Source organism: Halichoerus grypus, chromosome 6, assembly GCF_964656455.1.
Source record: "Halichoerus grypus chromosome 6, mHalGry1.hap1.1, whole genome shotgun sequence".
Classification (NCBI taxonomy): Eukaryota; Metazoa; Chordata; class Mammalia; order Carnivora; family Phocidae; genus Halichoerus; species Halichoerus grypus.
In genome coordinates this window covers 17,076,612-17,094,571 of record NC_135717.1, presented here as the reverse complement: position 1 = coordinate 17,094,571, position 17,960 = coordinate 17,076,612, and the positions used below count along the sequence as shown (strand labels likewise).

Genomic DNA, 17,960 nt, shown 5'->3' with positions numbered 1-17,960 from the left:
CTGGCATTGAAATCTGCACCCCTCGCTAAGCAAAATAGGAACCAAGCCCAGAGAAAGGTGACTTGCCGAGGATCACCCAGTGAACTGTTGACAGGGTGGAAATTACAACTCTGTTTAAATTTTCCTTCCAGTACACCCCCATGCTAGACATTAAGATCCTTTGTTAAATCTCTCAAGTATCAGCCTCTCAACGGAATGTAGATCCAGTCAGATAAAACACTTCTCAGCACACTTTCTTGTCAATAACGTGTCCCTATCTTATTCCTTCTTCTTTTCGGGACTGGGTGTCTCGCGATCTTAACTGGGATTCTCAGACCTTTTCTTGGCAGGCTGCAGCCACCCCTGACATTCATTCTGCTCCTCAAAACCACCAGGCGTGTTCCTGCCTGGGGTCTGTGTATGTGCCCTTCCCCCTGCCCGGAGCTCTCCTCCTTCACACCTCCATGTGGCCCGGTCTTCTCAGCTTCAGCTCTGCATCACCTCCTCCACAGACTCCCTGACGACCTTACCTACTCACACCCTGCATGCCCTAGCACTACTGTCACCTCCTCTAGGAGGCCTCCTCACTTTAGCCTCTTGTACAAGTCTCCCTTGCTGCTTTGTTCGAAGCTCTCCTCAGTCTGTCAAAAGCGCGGGGATGGGAGGCGGGAAACCTTGCCCTTCACGCCCGCGGAGCGCTGAGGGCAGAGACCAACCACCCGGCGGAGACCTCGCTTTCCACAGCAGCCCTGCGGCGGAGCGCGTCTTCCAACCAAGCTCCACGACTCGCGGGAGGAGGGCACCTCGCGCCCGCCCCCACCCCGCCGCAGGTGGCGCGCTACCTCTCAACTGGCCCAAGGCCACCGCGCATGCTCCGCACCGCCGGCGCGCGAGGTCGGGGGCGGGACCTTGGCGCGCCTGCGCAGCTGCTCGGCCCCGGCTTCCGGGCGGCGTCGGCGCGATGGGGCTGAGGGCCAGTGCGGCTGAGTAGCGGCGGCTTGTGGGCGTGCGGGCCGGGCGCTCCGGCTCGAGGGCTCGGGTCTCGGGGTCTTTGGGAGCCGCCGGAGGGCGCGGAGAGAGCCTAGGATCGCCGTCCGCCGCCACTCTCTGGCATGTCGGCTGAGGCCTCGGGCCCGGGGGCGGCCGAGGCCCCCCCGTCCCTAGAAGCCCCTAAGCCCTCGGGTCCGGAGCCTGGCTCCGCCGCTTACGGTCTCAAGACACTGACCCCGAACAGCAAGTACGTGAAGCTGAACGTGGGCGGCTCGCTGCACTACACCACGCTTCGCACCCTCACGGGGCAGGACACCATGCTCAAGGCCATGTTCAGCGGCCGCGCGGAGGTGCTCACCGACGCGGGAGGTACGCCGCGCCGCCCTTACCTGTGTGGTCCCGCATCCTGCAGATCCCCGTCAGCCTTCCGTCGCCCAGTCTCCCCATACCCTCTCTCTCGTCTCTCTACCGTCCAGTCACTCATTTCACCTCTCTCCAGCCCCACGTCCCGTCTCGGCGCCCCTTTCCCATTCATGATCCCCCTCCTCTCTCAGTCCTTTACCCCCAGCAATAACCAACATTTATGGGACATCACACGCCCCCCTCCAACAGGTGCTGTGGTAAGTAATTCAACATGTCACTTCAGAATTTTTATTACCAGTCCCCTCCAGTTCTCCCACCCTTTATTCCTCAGCTCGGACGACTTGGGAACCAGCCCTGCTGTCAGCAGCACCCTTCTGGGCAACCTACATGTTCCTTCCAACTGCCCAGCCTCATGTTTGCCTCTCTACCTCAGCACTGCTAACAACCAGCCTGGAGGAGTTGTCTGTCTCTGTGTTCCTCTAACACAGGTCCCTGTACATTCTAGGGATCCATCTCTAAATGCAGACTGTAGGAAAAGGCTGTTTTGGGGTTTGCCATGGACACCAGAGAGGAGGGTGGACAGTTCTTTGGCAGGTGAACCTTACCTTCGTGGAGTGTTGCCTTCAGGGTTGGGACCCACATGCCCAGGTGGAACTGTATAAAGTTTTTGTGAAGGTGGGGGAAGGTATTCAGAGGGGGTACAACAAGGATTTTAAGAGCAGGAAAATTAAAGTTTGGGAGGTGGAGTTCAGTCTTCAAATATCTGAAGTTGAAGAATTTATTTATTTATTAATCAAGTATTTGTAAAGTGCCAGTTAGTGGAAAATGAGTCAGACAAGGTTAGTCTTATGGTCTTTTTTGTGGGGGCAGGAGGAAAATAATAAGCAAATGCACATACAGAAAACACGTGTAATTGCAGATAGTAGTAAGTTCTATGAATAATACAAAGGTTAAAATGGTAGTGAACTGGAGGGTGGGGTGGATATTTTAATTAAATAGGACGGTCAGGATTAACACTAAAGGTTAGAGTTTGTTGATAAGGTAATCTGTAATCATTTTCTCACAGTGGGAACTTTTTCAGTGTAGAACAGACTTGGAAGGGAATTAATTCTCTGTGTCTACGAATGTTAAAAAGGGGTCTGTGGGGAACTCACTGGAGATGTTTTAAAGGGATTTTCTTGGATATGGCAGAGGTTTGAGACAGATCAGTATTCAGACTTGTAGCTTTGGAATCTGTTTTTCATAAAAATTTAGTAGCTCCAGGGCCCCCTGCAAAGCCATCCTTCCTCCTGCCTCTCTCCATTCCACCAGGTTGGGTGCTGATTGACCGGAGCGGCCGCCACTTTGGTACAATCCTCAACTACCTGCGGGATGGGTCCGTGCCGCTGCCTGAGAGTACCAGAGAGCTGGGGGAGCTCCTAGGTGAAGCACGCTACTACCTGGTACAGGGCCTGATTGAGGACTGCCAGCTAGCATTGCAGGTGAGGGGCCCTGGGTCCCACCCGATGCCCATGTCTCTGGAGAGCTGCCCAAGCAGTTAGATACTGGGATGTTAAAAAATAGAGGGGAGGCATATGGGGTACTGTCTGGAGAGGCTGCCTGTGGCCTGGCTGTGACTAGCCATGACCGCAGAAAATTTGGGGGTGCTTTCCTGTGTATCCCTGCTGCCTCAAGAAGGACCTCCCTTACCACCTCATGCCAGGACTGTTGCAGTAGTTAAATGATTGCTCTCTCCTTGCGGTTCCTCCCTGCCTAATCTGGCAATCACACTGCCACCCAAGTGATGATCCTTAAACACAATCGCAATCTATTCTCCCCCTTGCTCAGAAATCTTAAACAACTCCCTGTGCCACTAGGAAAAAAAAAAATCTAAATTTAAATTATAATGACCTCTGTGTTTTGGTCCTATCCTGGGAGGCAGCATTCCACCCCCAGCCAGGTTTTGTTTTTTTTGTTTTTAACTTTTTTTTTTAGCAATGAAATCTTAGAAGCAGAGCTGCTCCTAATAAAACAGGTTGGGGGTTCCACAGCCCCAGCTGCTGGGCTTCTCTTCTGTGGATCTCTTAGGGTTCTGAGGAGAAGAGCTTAGAAAGCATAGCCAGGACCTGTGGGTTAAGTGTCACCTCTACCACAGCTGACTGAGTGACCTTGATTGAGTCATTTCCTACCTCTGGCGTTCTGTCCTCCATTCCAAAAGATAGGGAAACAAGAAAAATAGGTACAGTGTAATGAGTTTTACATAAAGCCTTTTATTCTGTTCTATTTTTACAATGTTAAAAATGTCCTTTCTTTTGTGATACAATATTAATAGGAGATTATGAGAGTTTCTTTTTTGAGCCCTTTATATATTAAAAAGTGGGAACTATGAACAACTTTCTGTTGGCTTGGTGAATACTTACTGGTTCTTGAAATTCAAAAGTATAGAGTTCCTTTGGGCAGTATGCGTGTTTTTCAAACTGCATCCCATAGAAAAAAAATGTATTTTATACTCACATATATATAACTTAAGTCAGAGTTTTATAAATACACGCTGATATATTGTTTTCTTTCTTTTGAATGCTCTTTGGGACTCATTAAACTTATTTCAGGACCCATGAATGGGTCACCACTTGCAGTTGGAAAACCATTGAACTAGATGATCTTGAAAGTGGGTTCCTGCTCTGTAGTTGTACATTTATCCCGTGTTACCTCATACCCACTGTGTGTTGGGAGTGATTCTGCTATCTGCTTGTGTGTACATCTTGTACCCCTGTTCGATACATAGGCGGGAGGTTGGGGATGCATCCAAGGTCAAAGAGCCAGCCAGTAAGCCACAGAGCTCAGATTCAGCCCCAGGTTATCTGACTCCCCAGTGCAGTGCTTTTTCCTCTGCTCCAGTTGCCTCCTTTCCAGGTTTCCCTGACACCGTTCCCATCCTCACCCCACTCAGAGTTTGCTTGTTCACGTGGGGGTTTTGGTTTTTGTTTTTAAGATTCAGGTATAGAGAATTGAGTTCATCCTACTCCTCAGTGTGGGGTACTTAATCATCATGGGTCTCTACAAGTCTTTTCTCTTTTTATTTTTCCCCTTTATTCCGAGCCCCTTGCCCACTTCCCTTTTACCCATAGGTACCCCTCCAGTTCTGATGTTTTGATACATATACTTAGATTATGTTTGTACCTTTGAAAAGCTAAAAGCCTCGTTTTGTATATGTATTCGTTTTAAATTTCCATAAATGGCTTTGAGCTATGGATTGTGTGTTCTGTTTCTTAATTCAACACTTCTTTCAAGATCTATTCATGCTGCTGTTTGTACATTTAGTTCTTTGCTTCTAACTGCTGCACAAGAATCTATGGCGTGTATTCACCGTATTTTATTTATATATTCCCCTGAGGTTGGAGACCTAGATTGCCTCCACCTTCCTTCCCCTGCAAACGGTGCCACCTGCCACCATGAGCATCCTTATATATGTGCCCTTGTGGATCCTGGGCCAGGGTTTCTCGTGTTTGTAGGTGGAAGTGGAATTGCAGGGTCATAGAACACATACAAATGGATTTCAGCAAGTATCATCAGATTACTCTCCCGAATGACTATCGCACTTTATACTCCTGATCAGCAGTACATAACGGATCCCGTTTCTGCATATTCTCAGCAACACCTGGCATCAGCCAGTGTTCTGATTTTGCTAATCTGATTGGTATAGAGTGATCTCATTTTAATTTGCATGCCTCTAATTACTAATGAGATTGAGCATCTTTTCATATGCTTACTTGCTTTTGTGGTTTCCTCTTCTGTGAATTGCCTATTCATATTCTTTACCAAATTTTCTACTGAGTTTCCTATCTTTTTCTTGTTGCTTTGCAGAAGATCCTTGCATATTTTAGTTTAGTTCCTAGGGAGAATTAAGCCCGAAGACATGTATTGTACATAATAAATCTACTTTCCTCATATGCCTCTAGAATGGTACTATTTTCCTATCATCCTTGGAAGAGTTGAGAAAATAGGTACTCAAATTATTTATTTGCTGGATTTTGAGATTCAGGTGAGGAATCCTAGTTGAGAAAGTCTGTTTCAGATAATTTCTAGTCAGTTTTAGTTGTCGCCAGTATTTTCTCTTAAAATGTCACCTGTCTGTGGCATCTTTTGTTGAATAGAAATCCTTGATTTTTTTATTATAAATAACCATTTGTTACTTTTAAAGCAGTATATGTATGTATGTAGAAATATAGAAAACACATGATCAAAAAAATAAAAGCTCCGGATACCCTTCCAGGTGTGTGTGTGTGTGTGTGTGTGTGTGTGTATTTGCCAAAATATATATGATCATGCTATATGTGCTGTTTTGTAATTTGCTTTGTTTGTTTGTTAATAATTGCTATCTTTCCGTGTCAATAAAATTTCTTCTTATCTAACATCCAGAGTATACACAAATTTCTCCATTTGTTCCAGAAACATCTTTTATGCCTGGTTCATCTAAACCAGGACCCAGTCTAGATCCTTGCGTTACATCTGGTTATTATGTTCTCTAAGTCTCTTCCAACCCCAAACCATCCCTTTTTTGCTCATGCTGACTTGTTAAAAGAGACCACCAGTTGTCCAAATTTGCCTGGTTGTTTCCTTGTGGTATCATTTGGTTTGGTACTATACCCTGTTCTGAGTTTTCTGTAAACTAGACAGTAGATTTATTTTTGTTAATTAATTTATTTTTTTTAGTATACTAATCGCTGCACCCAGCATGGGGCTCGAACTCACGACCCTGAGATCAAGAGTCGTGTGCTCTTCCAACTGAGCCAGTCAGGTGCCCCAACAGTAGATTTAAAGGCTTGATACTATAACATTTTGATTAGAATATATTTTAGGTAATTTTCTATATTTTATATTGTGTTGAGAGATCCATAATATTGCTAATATGACCCATCATTAGTAATACTCAGAGTTAGCACCTAGATTCAGGTGATGATGGTTGGATCCCTCTATTATAGTTACACCTCCTTGTTGCCAACCATAAAGTAATCTGTGTGATGTTGTTTAGGCACTGTGTGAGTGGCAGTTACTTACCAACCACACACCAATTGAGAATCCTTACCTGAATCAATAATTTCATTAGGGTTGTAGAGTAATTATAGTTCTGTCATTCCTTCAGAGTTATTACGTGGAATTATTTGTAAAGTCACGGTTTCCGTTGTCAACTGGAGAAAATCTTGATTTTAATGTCAAGTTCCTCTTTTTTTTTTTGCTTGATGGTATATCCTTGCAGGGTCTTGTTTTTTCATTCTATCTACATCTTTTGTTAGCTTTATAGTTTTATCTTTCATATGTGGGTCTGTTAATCTAAATGGAATTCACTGTTACAAATGTGAATTATGAAGGGATTTAACAATTTTTTGTCCTCCAGAGAGTGAGCTAGTTTTTCCAATGCCATCTACTAAACAGTCTGTGGTAGCCTGTGTCCAAGATAGCCACCAGCAATTCTTGCTTCCTCCTTATCCAGGCTCTTGTGTAGTCCCCTCCCACACTGAACAGAGCTGACCTATGTAGCCAATAGGATATTGCAGAAGTGATAGTGTGTGACTTCTAAAGCTAGGTCATAAAAGACATTGCAATTTTTGCCTCTGTCTTGGATCACTCACTCTGGGGGAAACCAGCTGCCACATGAAGACACCCAGTCAGCCCAAGGGAGAGTTTACTAGTGAGGAACGGAAGCCCCCTGTCAATAGCCAGCACACACAGCCGGGCATATGGGTGAACTCTATCAGGCGGATTCTCTAGGCCCAATCAAGTCTTCAAATAACTACCGCCCAGGCCAACATCTGGACTCCCAACTTCCTGAGAGACCCTGGTCCAGACCACCCCCAACTAGCCAATCTCAAGTTCCCAACTCACGGAAACTGTGTGCGATAATAAATGTTTATTGTTTTAAGCTGCTAAATTTGTAGTAATTTGTTACCCAGCAATGGATAACAGATTTGGTATCTGGGTGGGTTCTGTGGTAACAAAAGCCTCAAATGTACTAGTGGCTTTAGAACTGGGAAGTGGGCACCAGTTGGCAGGACTTTGAGGTGAATGTTAATAAAAGCCTGAAGAGCTTTAAAGGGTCTGTTCATGGAAGCTCAGTGACCTCAGAGGAGGCTGCAATGGGGAAAATGTTACTGGAAACTGGTGCAGAGGGAACCCTCATCATGTAGAGGCGGGATTTTGGCAACACTGTCTCCTGCAGTAATGTAGAAAGTAGAAAACGTACCTAATAAACTGGGTGATGTAGCTAAAGAAGTTTCCAGAAAGAATGTTGAAGGGGCCACCGGGTTTCTTGTTGCCAGCAGTAAAATAGAAGAGGAGAGGGTAAGCAAGAGGGAACACAATTAAACAAGGAGGCAGGAATTACTGGGTTTGAAAAGTCCCAACCTTTCCAGATAACACATGATGTTACAATTCACAAATGACTTTCTAGCAAAGATCAAATACAGGGCATTCTCAGTAAAACATGGTCTAAGGATGTGATTGTAAAAGCCTTTGTTAAGACTTCAGAAACATCCCAGAAGATGCCTCGGAGCACTGTTGATCAAACAACGGTGCTGCCCCTCCGCCGTCTCAGCACACGCCCAAAGTAGAGAGCGTATCTCACAAAGATTTGTGGGTATGACATCTATCCAATGAACTGAACCCCAAGACTCAACGAGTATCCGCCCATTAAGTTTTTAAAAGAATTACGTTGGCAGAAACACTGCCAGCTTGGACAAAAAGTGATCAAGACGGTACAAGAGAAGAGGCCTTTGGGCCCCCAGAGCTCTACAAGCAGGAAACCACGGAGCCGCAAGCATGGACTGTCTTCATGGAAAAGGAAGGACGATTCAGGGCAGAGCCAAGAGCCGTAAAGAATCGTTTCTGGCAAGAGTAGGCATCAGAGAGCTCCCAACATTTGTCCAACTGGATTGCAGAATTTCTACAAAGCAGTGACTTTTGTATGCCACCTACCTCCCCCCAAACCTTTTGAACAAGAGTCCCCCACTGATTATCCTAATGCCTGTTCCACCACTGCATATTAGGTATATGGGAGAGAGAATTTGTCTCTTTAGTTCACAGGTCTTCAGATCAAGAAGAAATGTACTTAAGGAGCTATAGTTAAGGAACTACACCCAAGGAACTACACCCAACTACATCCCCACCTGGACTGACTTAGGTGATGGGATTCTGTACTTCAGGCTGATGCTGTAATGGGATGAGACTTTGGGGATCTTGGGAGGGGGTGAGTGTGCTTTTCAATGGGAAGGATTTGAATCAAAGGGGCCAGAAGTTGGCCTGTGGAGCCAGCCTCCAAGGCAGTCCCCCGTGATTCTTATTCCCTAGTATTCATTCTTCCGTGTAGTTCCCTTTCACACGGAACAGGGCTGACAAAACCAGGTCATAAAAGACATTGAAGCCTACACCTTGCTCTCTTGGATTATTTGCTCTGGAGAAGCCAGCTGCCATGTTGCGAGGACACTCAAGCAACCCTATGGAGAGGTCCAGATGACAAGGATCAGATGTTTCCTGCAGAGAGCCGGCACGAACTTGCCAGCCATGTGAATAAGTATTCTCAGACACAGATCCTCAAGACCCAGGCATGCCTTCAGATTCCTGCAGCACTGGCTGACTTGGCTACAACCTCAAGACAGACCCCTATGACAGAACGACGCTGCTAAGCTTGGGGATAGTTTATTACACAGCAATAACCAATACACACTCCATACTTGCTCCACTGATATATGGTGTCCCCTTTATAAATATCAGTTCTCATATATACATCAGCCCATTTCCAAACTCTCTTTTGTGTTCCATTGGTTTTGTGTTTGTTCCCCAAAACCACACTGTTTTCATTAGTATGGCTTTATAGGATCTCTTAATATATGATAGCATCAGTCCTTCCTCTTGGCTCTTTTTTAAAATTGACCTAAGTAATAATAGACTTCTATTCTTCCATATTAATGTTAGAAAAAGGTCTTTTTTTTTAAGATTTTGTCAGAGACAGCACACACAAGCAGGGGGATCGGCAGGCAGGAGAAGCAGGCTCCCTGCTGAGCAGGGAGCTGATGCAGGACTTGATCCCAGGACCCTGGGATCATGACCTGAGCTGAAGGCAGACGCTTAACCGACTGAGCCACCCAGGCGTCCCTAATATTAGAAAAGGTCTTACAAGTTTCTCAAAAAAAAAAAAAACTTTTGGAATTTACGGTTGAGAAAAAGATCTGGTTGAGAGAGGTGAAAGGGGTTTTGGCATAAAGATTCTGGAAGACAGAAAAGAGGAAAGAAGCCCATGTATCTGGTTCTGCCTCAGACCTCATGCCACCCAACCAGGTTCATTTTTTCAATAGACACTGAGCATCCACTGTATACTAGGCACTCCCTAGGTGAGAAGAGACAGATCGTAAGCAAACATACAACAAAATGAGAAAATGTGAGGACCTCAGTGCTTTGAAGAATGAGCTACTAACGTGTAAAGAAGAAGGTAGAGGACGCTGTTTTAGTCAGGGAGCTTTAGGAGATGGACCAGCACCCTCTGAGGGGTACTGTTTCGAGTTACCTGAATGGCATGAAGGGGCCAGGCACACAGCATCGAAGACCATTCCAGGCAGGGGGAGCAGCAAAGGGTTGGGTGGGCACAAGGAACAGGCTGTGGGTAGGGCTGAAGCCCAGCAAGCCGGGGAGAGTGGTAGAGATGAGATCAGAGAGGTTGGAACCTGCAGAGCTCAGTGGACCACTAAGGAGTCTGGATTCCCCCCCCCCCCCGAAGGCAACAGGCAGGTTTGGACGGCTTTTAAGTGGGGGAGTGAGTGACCTTTGTGCTGTTAACCACCTTCCGCTTCTTCTCCAGCAAAAAAGGGAGAACCTGTCCCCGCTGTGCCTCATCCCCACGGTGACATCTCCCCGGGAGGAGCAGCAGCTCCTGGCCAGCACCTCCAAGGTGAGGCCCCTAGCCCTGTAGGGTGGAGGCTGGGGGCCTCTCCCTGCCTGACCCGCACCCGTCTCCGTGCTCTCCCCCCTCCCCCCACAGCCCGTGGTGAAGCTCCTGCACAACCGCAGTAACAACAAGTACTCCTACACCAGGTGACCGCCAGGGCCGGGGGGGGGGGGGGGGCGCCCTGGGGTGGGGGTGGGGGGCTGGGCTCAGGCACAGCCCTGATGGGGGCCCCCAGGGGGGGGTGGTGGCTGTGGCCACCCAGAGGGACAGAATGCCTGCCAGGAAGCAGATTCCAGCTCTGGGTACTCTGGGTACTGTGGGCAGGTCATCGTCACCCCGGAGGTTCAGCGTGCTCACCCGCAAACTGGGCTCCAGTGGCGAGGATTAGATGAGCGTGGCTAGCATTTATTTACTAAGGGCTTTTCCGCAGCAGACGCTGCTTCCCGTGCTTTACACATACTAACGCCCATAATCGTCATGGTTGTGTGGGGTAGTACTATCTCCATGTGACAGGGAACCGAGTCACCAAGAGGTGAAGGAACTCGCCTGGTGTCACTTGGTTGCAAGAAGTGGTGCAGCGAGGATGTTAGGTGAAGCCACTGGGCCCCTCTGCTGTGCGGGTGTTTGCTCGGCAAATGCTGCTTCTCTGAGGCCAGCTGAACCGGACTCCAGACTCGGGCGTGGGGGCAGGGAGGGGCATGTGGAGGAAGCTCCCTGCTGGGCACTGGGGCCTGAGTGCAAGGTAGGGGGCCCCTGTGCTGCGGGAACAGAGGGAAGGAAGCCAGTGTGCTAAGGCCTCCTGGCCCCCTGGTCCTCAGCACTTCAGATGACAACCTCCTTAAGAACATTGAGCTGTTTGACAAACTGGCCCTGCGCTTCCACGGGCGGCTGCTTTTCCTCAAGGATGTCCTGGGGGACGAGATCTGCTGCTGGTCCTTCTACGGGCAGGGCCGCAAAATCGCCGAGGTGTGCTGCACCTCCATTGTCTATGCCACGGAGAAGAAGCAGACCAAGGTCAGAAGGGGCTCAGGGCCTGGTCAGGGAGGGCTGTGGTGGTGGGCAGCAACCAGGACCCCCGCCAGAGGCGGCGCAGCAGACCGGGCAGCGGGAAGTCCTGGGAGTCAAGAGCTGCGCTTCCAAGTTCTGGGGTCTCATGTAACCTTGGGCAAGTCACCTTCCCCCTGCGGGTCTCTGTTCCTCTGGTATGAAACGAGAGTGTTGGATTAGAGTGGGATTCTTTACCTAGCCCATTTGGGTCTCAAGGCCGTCCTGAAGTGGTGTGCAGGTTTGGGAGTGTGTACGCATTTTTCCGTATAGAAGGACCATAGTTGTTAGAATCTCAGAAGGGTCCATGACCCAAGATAGGTTCTTATAACCTCAGGGCGTTAGAACACACAGGTCTCTTAGAACACGCTGAGTTTGTAAGTCCTGAGTCATTAACCTGGCAGTCATCAGCAGATACTTCTTGAGCACCTCCTCTGCACCAAGCACGGCACCAGGCTTGGAATCCAGGCAGCCCTCTGTCGTGTCATCTGCTCCCTTCTGACCTTGATATGAAGGAAGTGCCTCAGACCCAGTGCTATTTCATACCTCCCCACCTTTGCACATGCTAGTCCCTCTTCTTGGACTTTTTCCTCATCCCCATCTGCCTAATGAACTTGTGCCCAATCTTTAAGACACAAGCCAAGCACAGCTTTCTTTGGGACACCTTCGCTCATGAGCTTTCAACCTCTCCCAACCCCAAAGTTGGTCGTACTTTCTTCCTAGTCTGCAGCGGTCAGGAGGGTGTCACAGCAGCAGCAAGGGGTTAGCTCCTTGAGGGTAGGGCTCTAGCTTTTCTTCCTATCTCTAGCACTAGACAGGCGCTTACCATGCAGTGGAAGCTAGGAAGCATTTATCGAATGCATGCAGGAATGAATGACCCAGCTTCCAAGAAGTTCCCACTGTAATTGGGAAGACAGGAAGATAAACCAGTAATGAGAATGCAGCTTGTTAAGAGTTATATTAGCTCTGTCCCTCCAGGCCACACAACACGACACCTCCTCTGTCCCTCTCCAACACTTCCTCGATTCACCCCTTTCTACTCTCTCTCCACTGTGCCTCCCTCCTGCTGATCTTCAAATACTGTACTAAGTGCACCCCTGCCCCGAGGCTCTTAGCCTTGCTGTTGCCTGTTCCCCAGACTGCCCTTTCTCTACTTACCCACCTGGCTCCTTCCCTCCCTCCTCTGACTGCTGGTTGAATGTCACCCTTTCAATGAGGCCTTCTCTGAACGCCCTCTCTAAAGTTGTAACGTTTGTGGCCATGACCCTCCACCCCTTTTTTCTGCTGTATTTTTTCCTGTAACATTTATCACCATCTGAGAGTTTGTATTTGATTACACGTATGTCTGGGTCCTCCGCCCTTGAACGTAAACTTCCTGCAGACAGGAACTTCGTTTAGTTCACTGCTATATTCCCAGTGCCTAGAACGACACCCGGGACGGGGCCGTCACTCAGTATTTGTCAAATGCAAGAACATACCAAGAGACTTGGCAGCAAAGGAGAGAAAACAAGTAACTCTGCCTGACTTCAGAGCTGGACCTTGAGGGATAAGTATGACTTTGCTGAGTAAAGAATTTGCCAAGGGGATGGATAGTCCAGGCCAAAGAACCTGTGACTGCAAAGGCTAGGGGGTGCGCCCGTGCAGGAGCAGCTGGGCCGGGGGGCTGTCTGTGTAACTGCATCAGAGGGTAGGAGCTGGGGCTTGCTGGCCTTTTGCAGGTGGAATTCCCAGAGGCCCGGATCTTTGAGGAGACCTTGAACATCCTGATCTACGAGACTCCCCGGGGCCCAGACCCAGCCCTCCTGGAGGCCACAGGGGGTGCAGCCGGAGGTGGTGGGGCAGGCCGAGGGGAGGATGAGGAGAACCGAGAGCACCGTGTCCGCAGGATCCATGTCCGGCGCCACATCACCCACGACGAGCGTCCTCATGGCCAGCAGATTGTCTTCAAGGACTGACCTTTGACCTTTCTGTGTTCCTCCTGCCACTGGAACGCAGTTCCTCTCTCTTTCCCTCCCCTTCCCAGACCTTTGCCCCGGCTTTGCTGGCCAAGTCGTGGGTCCTCCTCCTGTCCCTTCGTTGCATGGTACAGTTCACTGTGGCCCTTTTCCATTCATTCCCACCTCACTGCTAACAACATGGTATGTTCCAGCCCCTTCCATCAGTCAGAACCCTTCAGAAGGCCTGTTCCCTCATCCCATCCTTGTCTTGCTATCTTCCTCACCAGCTGGTTTAGAATGATTTAGAATTCCCCTTTTCTCTTTCTCTCTCTCTTTTTTTAGCACATCGTACATGCCAAAGTGTCAAGCCAGCCCTTACGGACACCCACCATGTTCTGAGCCGCCTCCCCACCATTGTGCAGGGTAGTTTCCCTCCCTCCTCCTTCCCCCACCAGTCCCCCCCACCCCTTTGACTTTGTACTAGGCTGGCCTGGGCTTGCACCAGCTCAGCCATCTTCTCAATCTATTACATATTATTTATTTTAATTTTCTATTAAATTATTGGAATAAAGTTGAGCTGAGGGTCTGGTGCTGGCTCCGGGGGAGAGGGTCAAGGAGATGGCTTGTGTTAAGGAGGTACTTGGCTAGTTGGATGGGAGAGGACAGGAGCCCCCGCCCCAAGCCTTTTACTGGGCTGGTAGCTGGATGAAGGAGTTAGGAGAGGACTTAAAATCTGTATTTCAGTGTAGGCTGGCCAGTTCCCACCCTCAGCCCCACCCCACCCCCTGCAGCGGAGAGTAGGTCCTGGCTACCACTCAAGCCATCCCTGGGTAGTGCAGCACCTCTCCAGCCCAGGTGTCTGAAGGGAGCCCCTTCCTTCAAGGGTCTGGTGCGAAGACAAAGTCAAGGGCCTGGCGCTCGGCCCCGGCCACGTTGGGGTGCCAAAGGTCCACGATGAAGACCACCCGAGGCCCGTCTTCGGGAGAGCCTAGGGCAAATGGGGATGGAGACAAGAGGGTGGCTGACATTAACTACTTATCTGCCAGAGTACTCACCACATACTCATAACAGCCAGCACTTGGCAATTAAGTGCCAGGCTCTGTTCAAACCCCTTTTATGTGTTAACTCTTACTCATCAAAACAAACTGCAGGTCAGTACCATGATTATTCCTATTTTTATACGAAGTAACTGAGGCACAAAGAGGTTAAATAACTTGCCCAACGTCAGACAGCTAGTAAGTGCCAGAGGTAGGACAGGAACCCGGGTGGTCCAGGCCCAGGGGCTTGTTAACCACTTTGCTGTGCACCTCCATGACCTCCTTTAATCCCTGCAGTCACCTGCTAAAGAAGGTGGTCGCCCTACTTCACAGGTGTTGGGGGAAGTTATATGACTTGTTCAAGGTCATGCAGCTGGAAAGTGGTAGTGCTAGGACAGGGAGCCAGTTGGGCCTGATTCCGCAGCCTCTAGTCTATTCCCCTCCACTCAGTCTCTCTTTCCTCCTAACAGAACTGGAGCCCATTACCATTATGAGCCACTGTGTTCAGGAAGGAGTCGTCCACCAGTAGACAGTGTCCCTCAGCCCAGCACTGGGGCTCGCCCCCGACCACGAGCTCGCAGCCGGGAGGAATCTTCAGGCCTGTGGAAAGAGATCCAGGCATCCAACACCCCCGCCTCCATCAAAGGGGCCCACCCTATTCAGTCAAAAAGCAGCTTGAAGGTCTTCAAACGCCCCATGTACTGTCCCTCCTTGCTCTCTGGAAGGTGTCCCAGATGTAATTACAATACAGTAGCAGATGAGAGAAGTGCTGGGAGATAGGGGAAAGGCAGTGCAAAGCACAGTCTACTGTTCCAGAGAAAAGGGAAGGCTTCCTGGAGGAAGCGGCATCTCTTCTTGGGCTTCTGCCAATTTAGTTCAAGAACCTAGTTACTGTGTGCTCGGCCCTCATTAGTATAAAACTAATGGATCCATTTTGGCCCAAGGACCACAACACAGTAAAGTGCTTTGAGAAACCTGAGCAGCCAACTCAAATGATGGGGAATAGGAGGACCCCCCCAGAGGAGGTGTGGCACTTGAAAGTGGGAGTCCTGAAGATTGAGTAGGAGTTTTCCAGGAGGTGATAGGTGATAAGGAGGAAAGACATTCTAGGCTGAGGCTCGAGTGTGGCATCTGCCAGGATCAACCAGAAGGCTCTCCTGATCTGATGTGTGGTGGGAGGGAAGGGGAGGAAGGGAACAGGTGGGAGATAAGGTGAGAAAGAATCTGGACTTGATCCTGAGCCCAGTGTGCTTTGAAGTGAAGGACACATCAAACTGGTGGCACAGGAAATGATTTTAGGCAACACAAGGTTTTAAATAACCCTGCATTAAATAACAAAGTTGTTTCCTTTTCCATTTTCTCTCAGTCTTTAAAACATGAAGAAGGGAATCTCAGTTTGGTGCCACCATAACTTTAACACCCCCCTAACACCACTCCCTTCTAAAGGAAGAGAGGGTAGGCTTCAGTCTCAGACTAGAGTATTTAACTAGAATTTTTAAAGCTTTTTTTTTTTAAGTTTAAATTTGTTTTTCTGGGTACTTTCTATTTAGTGCAAGTAATACTGATTATCATTGTTCTATAAAGATTCCTTTTAAATAAATAAGTGAAACAAAATGTAAGGGGAATCAGTATCAAGAAACATAGTCCAGGTGGTAAATGACCATGGCAAAGCTTATGAAGATGGTTGGCAGGTAATCGAAGCTTAGGAAATGCTGTGGGCAGCAGGGAGTCATGGAAGACTTCCGAGAAGACAGGCATGATCAGAAGCACAGTGTAGAAAGCTCTGGTGGCAGAGAAGACAGCCTGGAGGAGGAATCATGGAGGCAAGGAGGTTGTCTGTAGGCAGCATCTACTTACCCAGATGGCATCTGACCCGGGCATTGGTGGGCCCACAGCGACCCTCAAGCCGGGCCCCAGGCAGGAGGACAGAAAAGCCAGCATTGCCGAAGGTGTTGGCACTCATAAAGCTCCGCAGCCCCCTCAGTGCCCGATAGGCCCCCGGACACCGGCGGCAGTTGCTGGGTTGGCACCGGCCTGCTTGGTACAGCAGGAGCTGGTAGCACCCAGGGGCCAGGGGTGGGGACCAGCCCCGAGGCAGAGGAGTAGTCCCTGAGAAGTCCCAGCTCACAGCCCCGAAGTCCCGCAAAATGGCAGGGAAGCTGCTCTCCAGGAGCTCCACGTCATGCCGCTGGGCATCCCGTGGCACGAAGGGGGCTGAGGGCAGGTCTGGCAAAAAAAGCAGGCCTGGGCGCTGAATGCCCAGGACCCCCGGCCCGTCCCCAGGGCCTGGGCCACCTTGAGCTGCCCGCCTCACCCTACCCATGCCCGCCCAGGAGTAGCGCCTGGCGTAGGCCCGCAGGCGACGGCTCACTAGGCCTTCTGCCCTGGGTCCTTCCCTAGGCTCCCCAGAGCTCCCTGGGCTTGGCCTACCAGTCTCAGAGCATCCCCTAGGCCCCCCACTGACACTCCCAGCCTGACTCCCAGCCCCGAGAGCCTGCATGTCTTGGGAGCCCAGGCGGTAACAGTACCAGAGGAAAAGGGAAGTGAGGGCTCCAAGGAGCAGGGTGAGGGCTGAGGAGGCCAAGGGCGATGGCCACGCAGGCATGATGGGCAGGGAGGCCCTGACCAGGAGGCCTGGGGCATCTTCGAGACCCCAGTTCCCCTGTCCTCCCAGTTCTCCACCGGTTCCCTCTGTGGCTGCTCCCGGGTTACCCCCTGGGCTGTTTCCCCTCCACATTTCCCCCTCTTGGTTCTCTCTCCTGAGGTCTTCTCTTCACCTTCTATCTCCCTCTTTCTCACCTCCTTCAAGTACCTCCCAACCCTCCTTTCTCTTTCTTTCCTTCTATCTCTCTCCCTTTCTACCTCTTCTTTCTCCTTCAACTCTCTCCTCTTCCTTTCCCCTCACCCCCTCTCCTTTCTCCTTCCGGCAGTTTCTCTCCCTCAGCCTCTCCTTTCCCCACCCTCTCTGTCCTTCCCTCTCCTTTCTTCTCTCCTCCCTCTCCTCCCCGCCTCTCTTAGCTCTCCCTCCCTTCCTTCTAGCTTCCCCCGACAGCAGTTCCTACCCCACCTGGACCCGGGAGCCCGCAACCAGTTGTCCTCCGCAGCGGCTTCTCTCTCTCCTTCCAACCCCTCGTCCCCTTGTGCCCTCGCTTCTCACTCGACCCGACCCGCGGGTCTTTCTTTCTTTCTTTCTCTCTCTCTCTCTCTCTCTCTCTCTCCCCCTCCCTTTCTCCTACTCGTTCCTTCCTTGGCTCCCACTCACCCTGACGTCACCCCTCCCCACAGTCATCTCAGCTTAGCTATCCCCGCCCCCACCCAGTGGCAGTCGCATCTCAGCCGGGGTGGGGGGGGTCGTCTCCGGATTCGCCTCCCCTCCCCGCCCCGACGGGGCGCCACGTGGGGCGCAGGGGGCACTGTGCCAACCTCCAGGCGCCCCGCAATGCGAAAAGAAGGGGCGGGGGCTGAGGGAGGGGCGTGGCAAGACGAGGGGCGGGGCGAGCGCGTAGACTGATGGGCAGGGCCGGCGCTCGCGGACTGAGGACAGGGACACTGCGGCCCGCCCGTAGGTCTGCTGATCCCTTGACCAGTCGGCCTGTGACTCCCCTGCCCGCTCCGCCTCCACTAGAGCCAGCCCCCCCACCCCACCCCCGGGAGCCTGATTGACAGTGAGGGCGGCTTCAGCCAATCGCCCGCGGC

General features: G+C 50.3%; 2 protein-coding genes across 5 annotated transcripts; one reads left to right on the top strand and one right to left on the bottom strand.

Annotated features, from left to right (window-relative positions):
* Positions 1-899: 899 nt before the first annotated feature.
* Positions 900-13,823, top strand: KCTD13 (potassium channel tetramerization domain containing 13). Of its 2 annotated transcripts, XM_036099752.2 has the most exons (6): positions 903-1,338; positions 2,644-2,813; positions 10,160-10,249; positions 10,340-10,392; positions 11,065-11,260; positions 13,009-13,823. In XM_036099752.2, exons 1-6 carry the CDS (start codon positions 1,092-1,094, stop codon positions 13,243-13,245), a joined length of 993 nt encoding a protein of 330 aa, XP_035955645.1. In that variant the 5' UTR covers positions 903-1,091; the 3' UTR covers positions 13,246-13,823. The 2 variants fall into 2 exon arrangements, with proteins under 2 accessions (XP_035955646.1, XP_035955645.1); XM_036099753.2 differs by lacking the exon at positions 10,160-10,249 and having other exon boundaries at positions 900-1,338.
* On the bottom strand, positions 13,743-17,505 carry ASPHD1 (aspartate beta-hydroxylase domain containing 1). Of its 3 annotated transcripts, none has more exons than XM_036099749.2 (4): positions 17,332-17,505; positions 16,122-16,490; positions 14,751-14,864; positions 13,743-14,215 (listed from the first exon to the last, which is right to left on the bottom strand). In XM_036099749.2, exons 2-4 carry the CDS (start codon positions 16,225-16,227, stop codon positions 14,106-14,108), a joined length of 330 nt encoding a protein of 109 aa, XP_035955642.1. In that variant the 5' UTR covers positions 16,228-16,490; positions 17,332-17,505; the 3' UTR covers positions 13,743-14,105. The 3 variants fall into 3 exon arrangements, with proteins under 3 accessions (XP_035955642.1, XP_035955643.1, XP_035955640.1); XM_036099750.2 differs by having other exon boundaries at positions 16,122-16,298; positions 17,332-17,481; XM_036099747.2 differs by lacking the exon at positions 17,332-17,505 and having other exon boundaries at positions 16,122-17,259.
* Positions 17,506-17,960: the final 455 nt, after the last annotated feature.

Excerpts from the sequence above, each read along its gene's own strand:
- KCTD13 (XM_036099752.2), top strand. The coding sequence starts at position 1,092 with ATGTCGGCTGAGGCCTCGGGCCCGGGGGCGGCCGAGGCCCCCCCGTCC. Across the intron at positions 1,339-2,643 it reads GGTGCTCACCGACGCGGGAG|GTTGGGTGCTGATTGACCGG; the intron begins GTACGCCGCGCC and ends CCATTCCACCAG. Across the intron at positions 10,250-10,339 it reads TCCTGGCCAGCACCTCCAAG|CCCGTGGTGAAGCTCCTGCA; the intron begins GTGAGGCCCCTA and ends CTCCCCCCACAG.
- ASPHD1 (XM_036099747.2), bottom strand. The coding sequence starts at position 17,001 with ATGTGGAGGGGAAACAGCCCAGGGGGTAACCCGGGAGCAGCCACAGAG. Across the intron at positions 14,865-16,121 it reads CCGGGTCAGATGCCATCTGG|GCCTGAAGATTCCTCCCGGC; the intron begins GTAAGTAGATGC and ends CTCTTTCCACAG. Across the intron at positions 14,216-14,750 it reads GAACACAGTGGCTCATAATG|GCTCTCCCGAAGACGGGCCT; the intron begins GTAATGGGCTCC and ends CATTTGCCCTAG.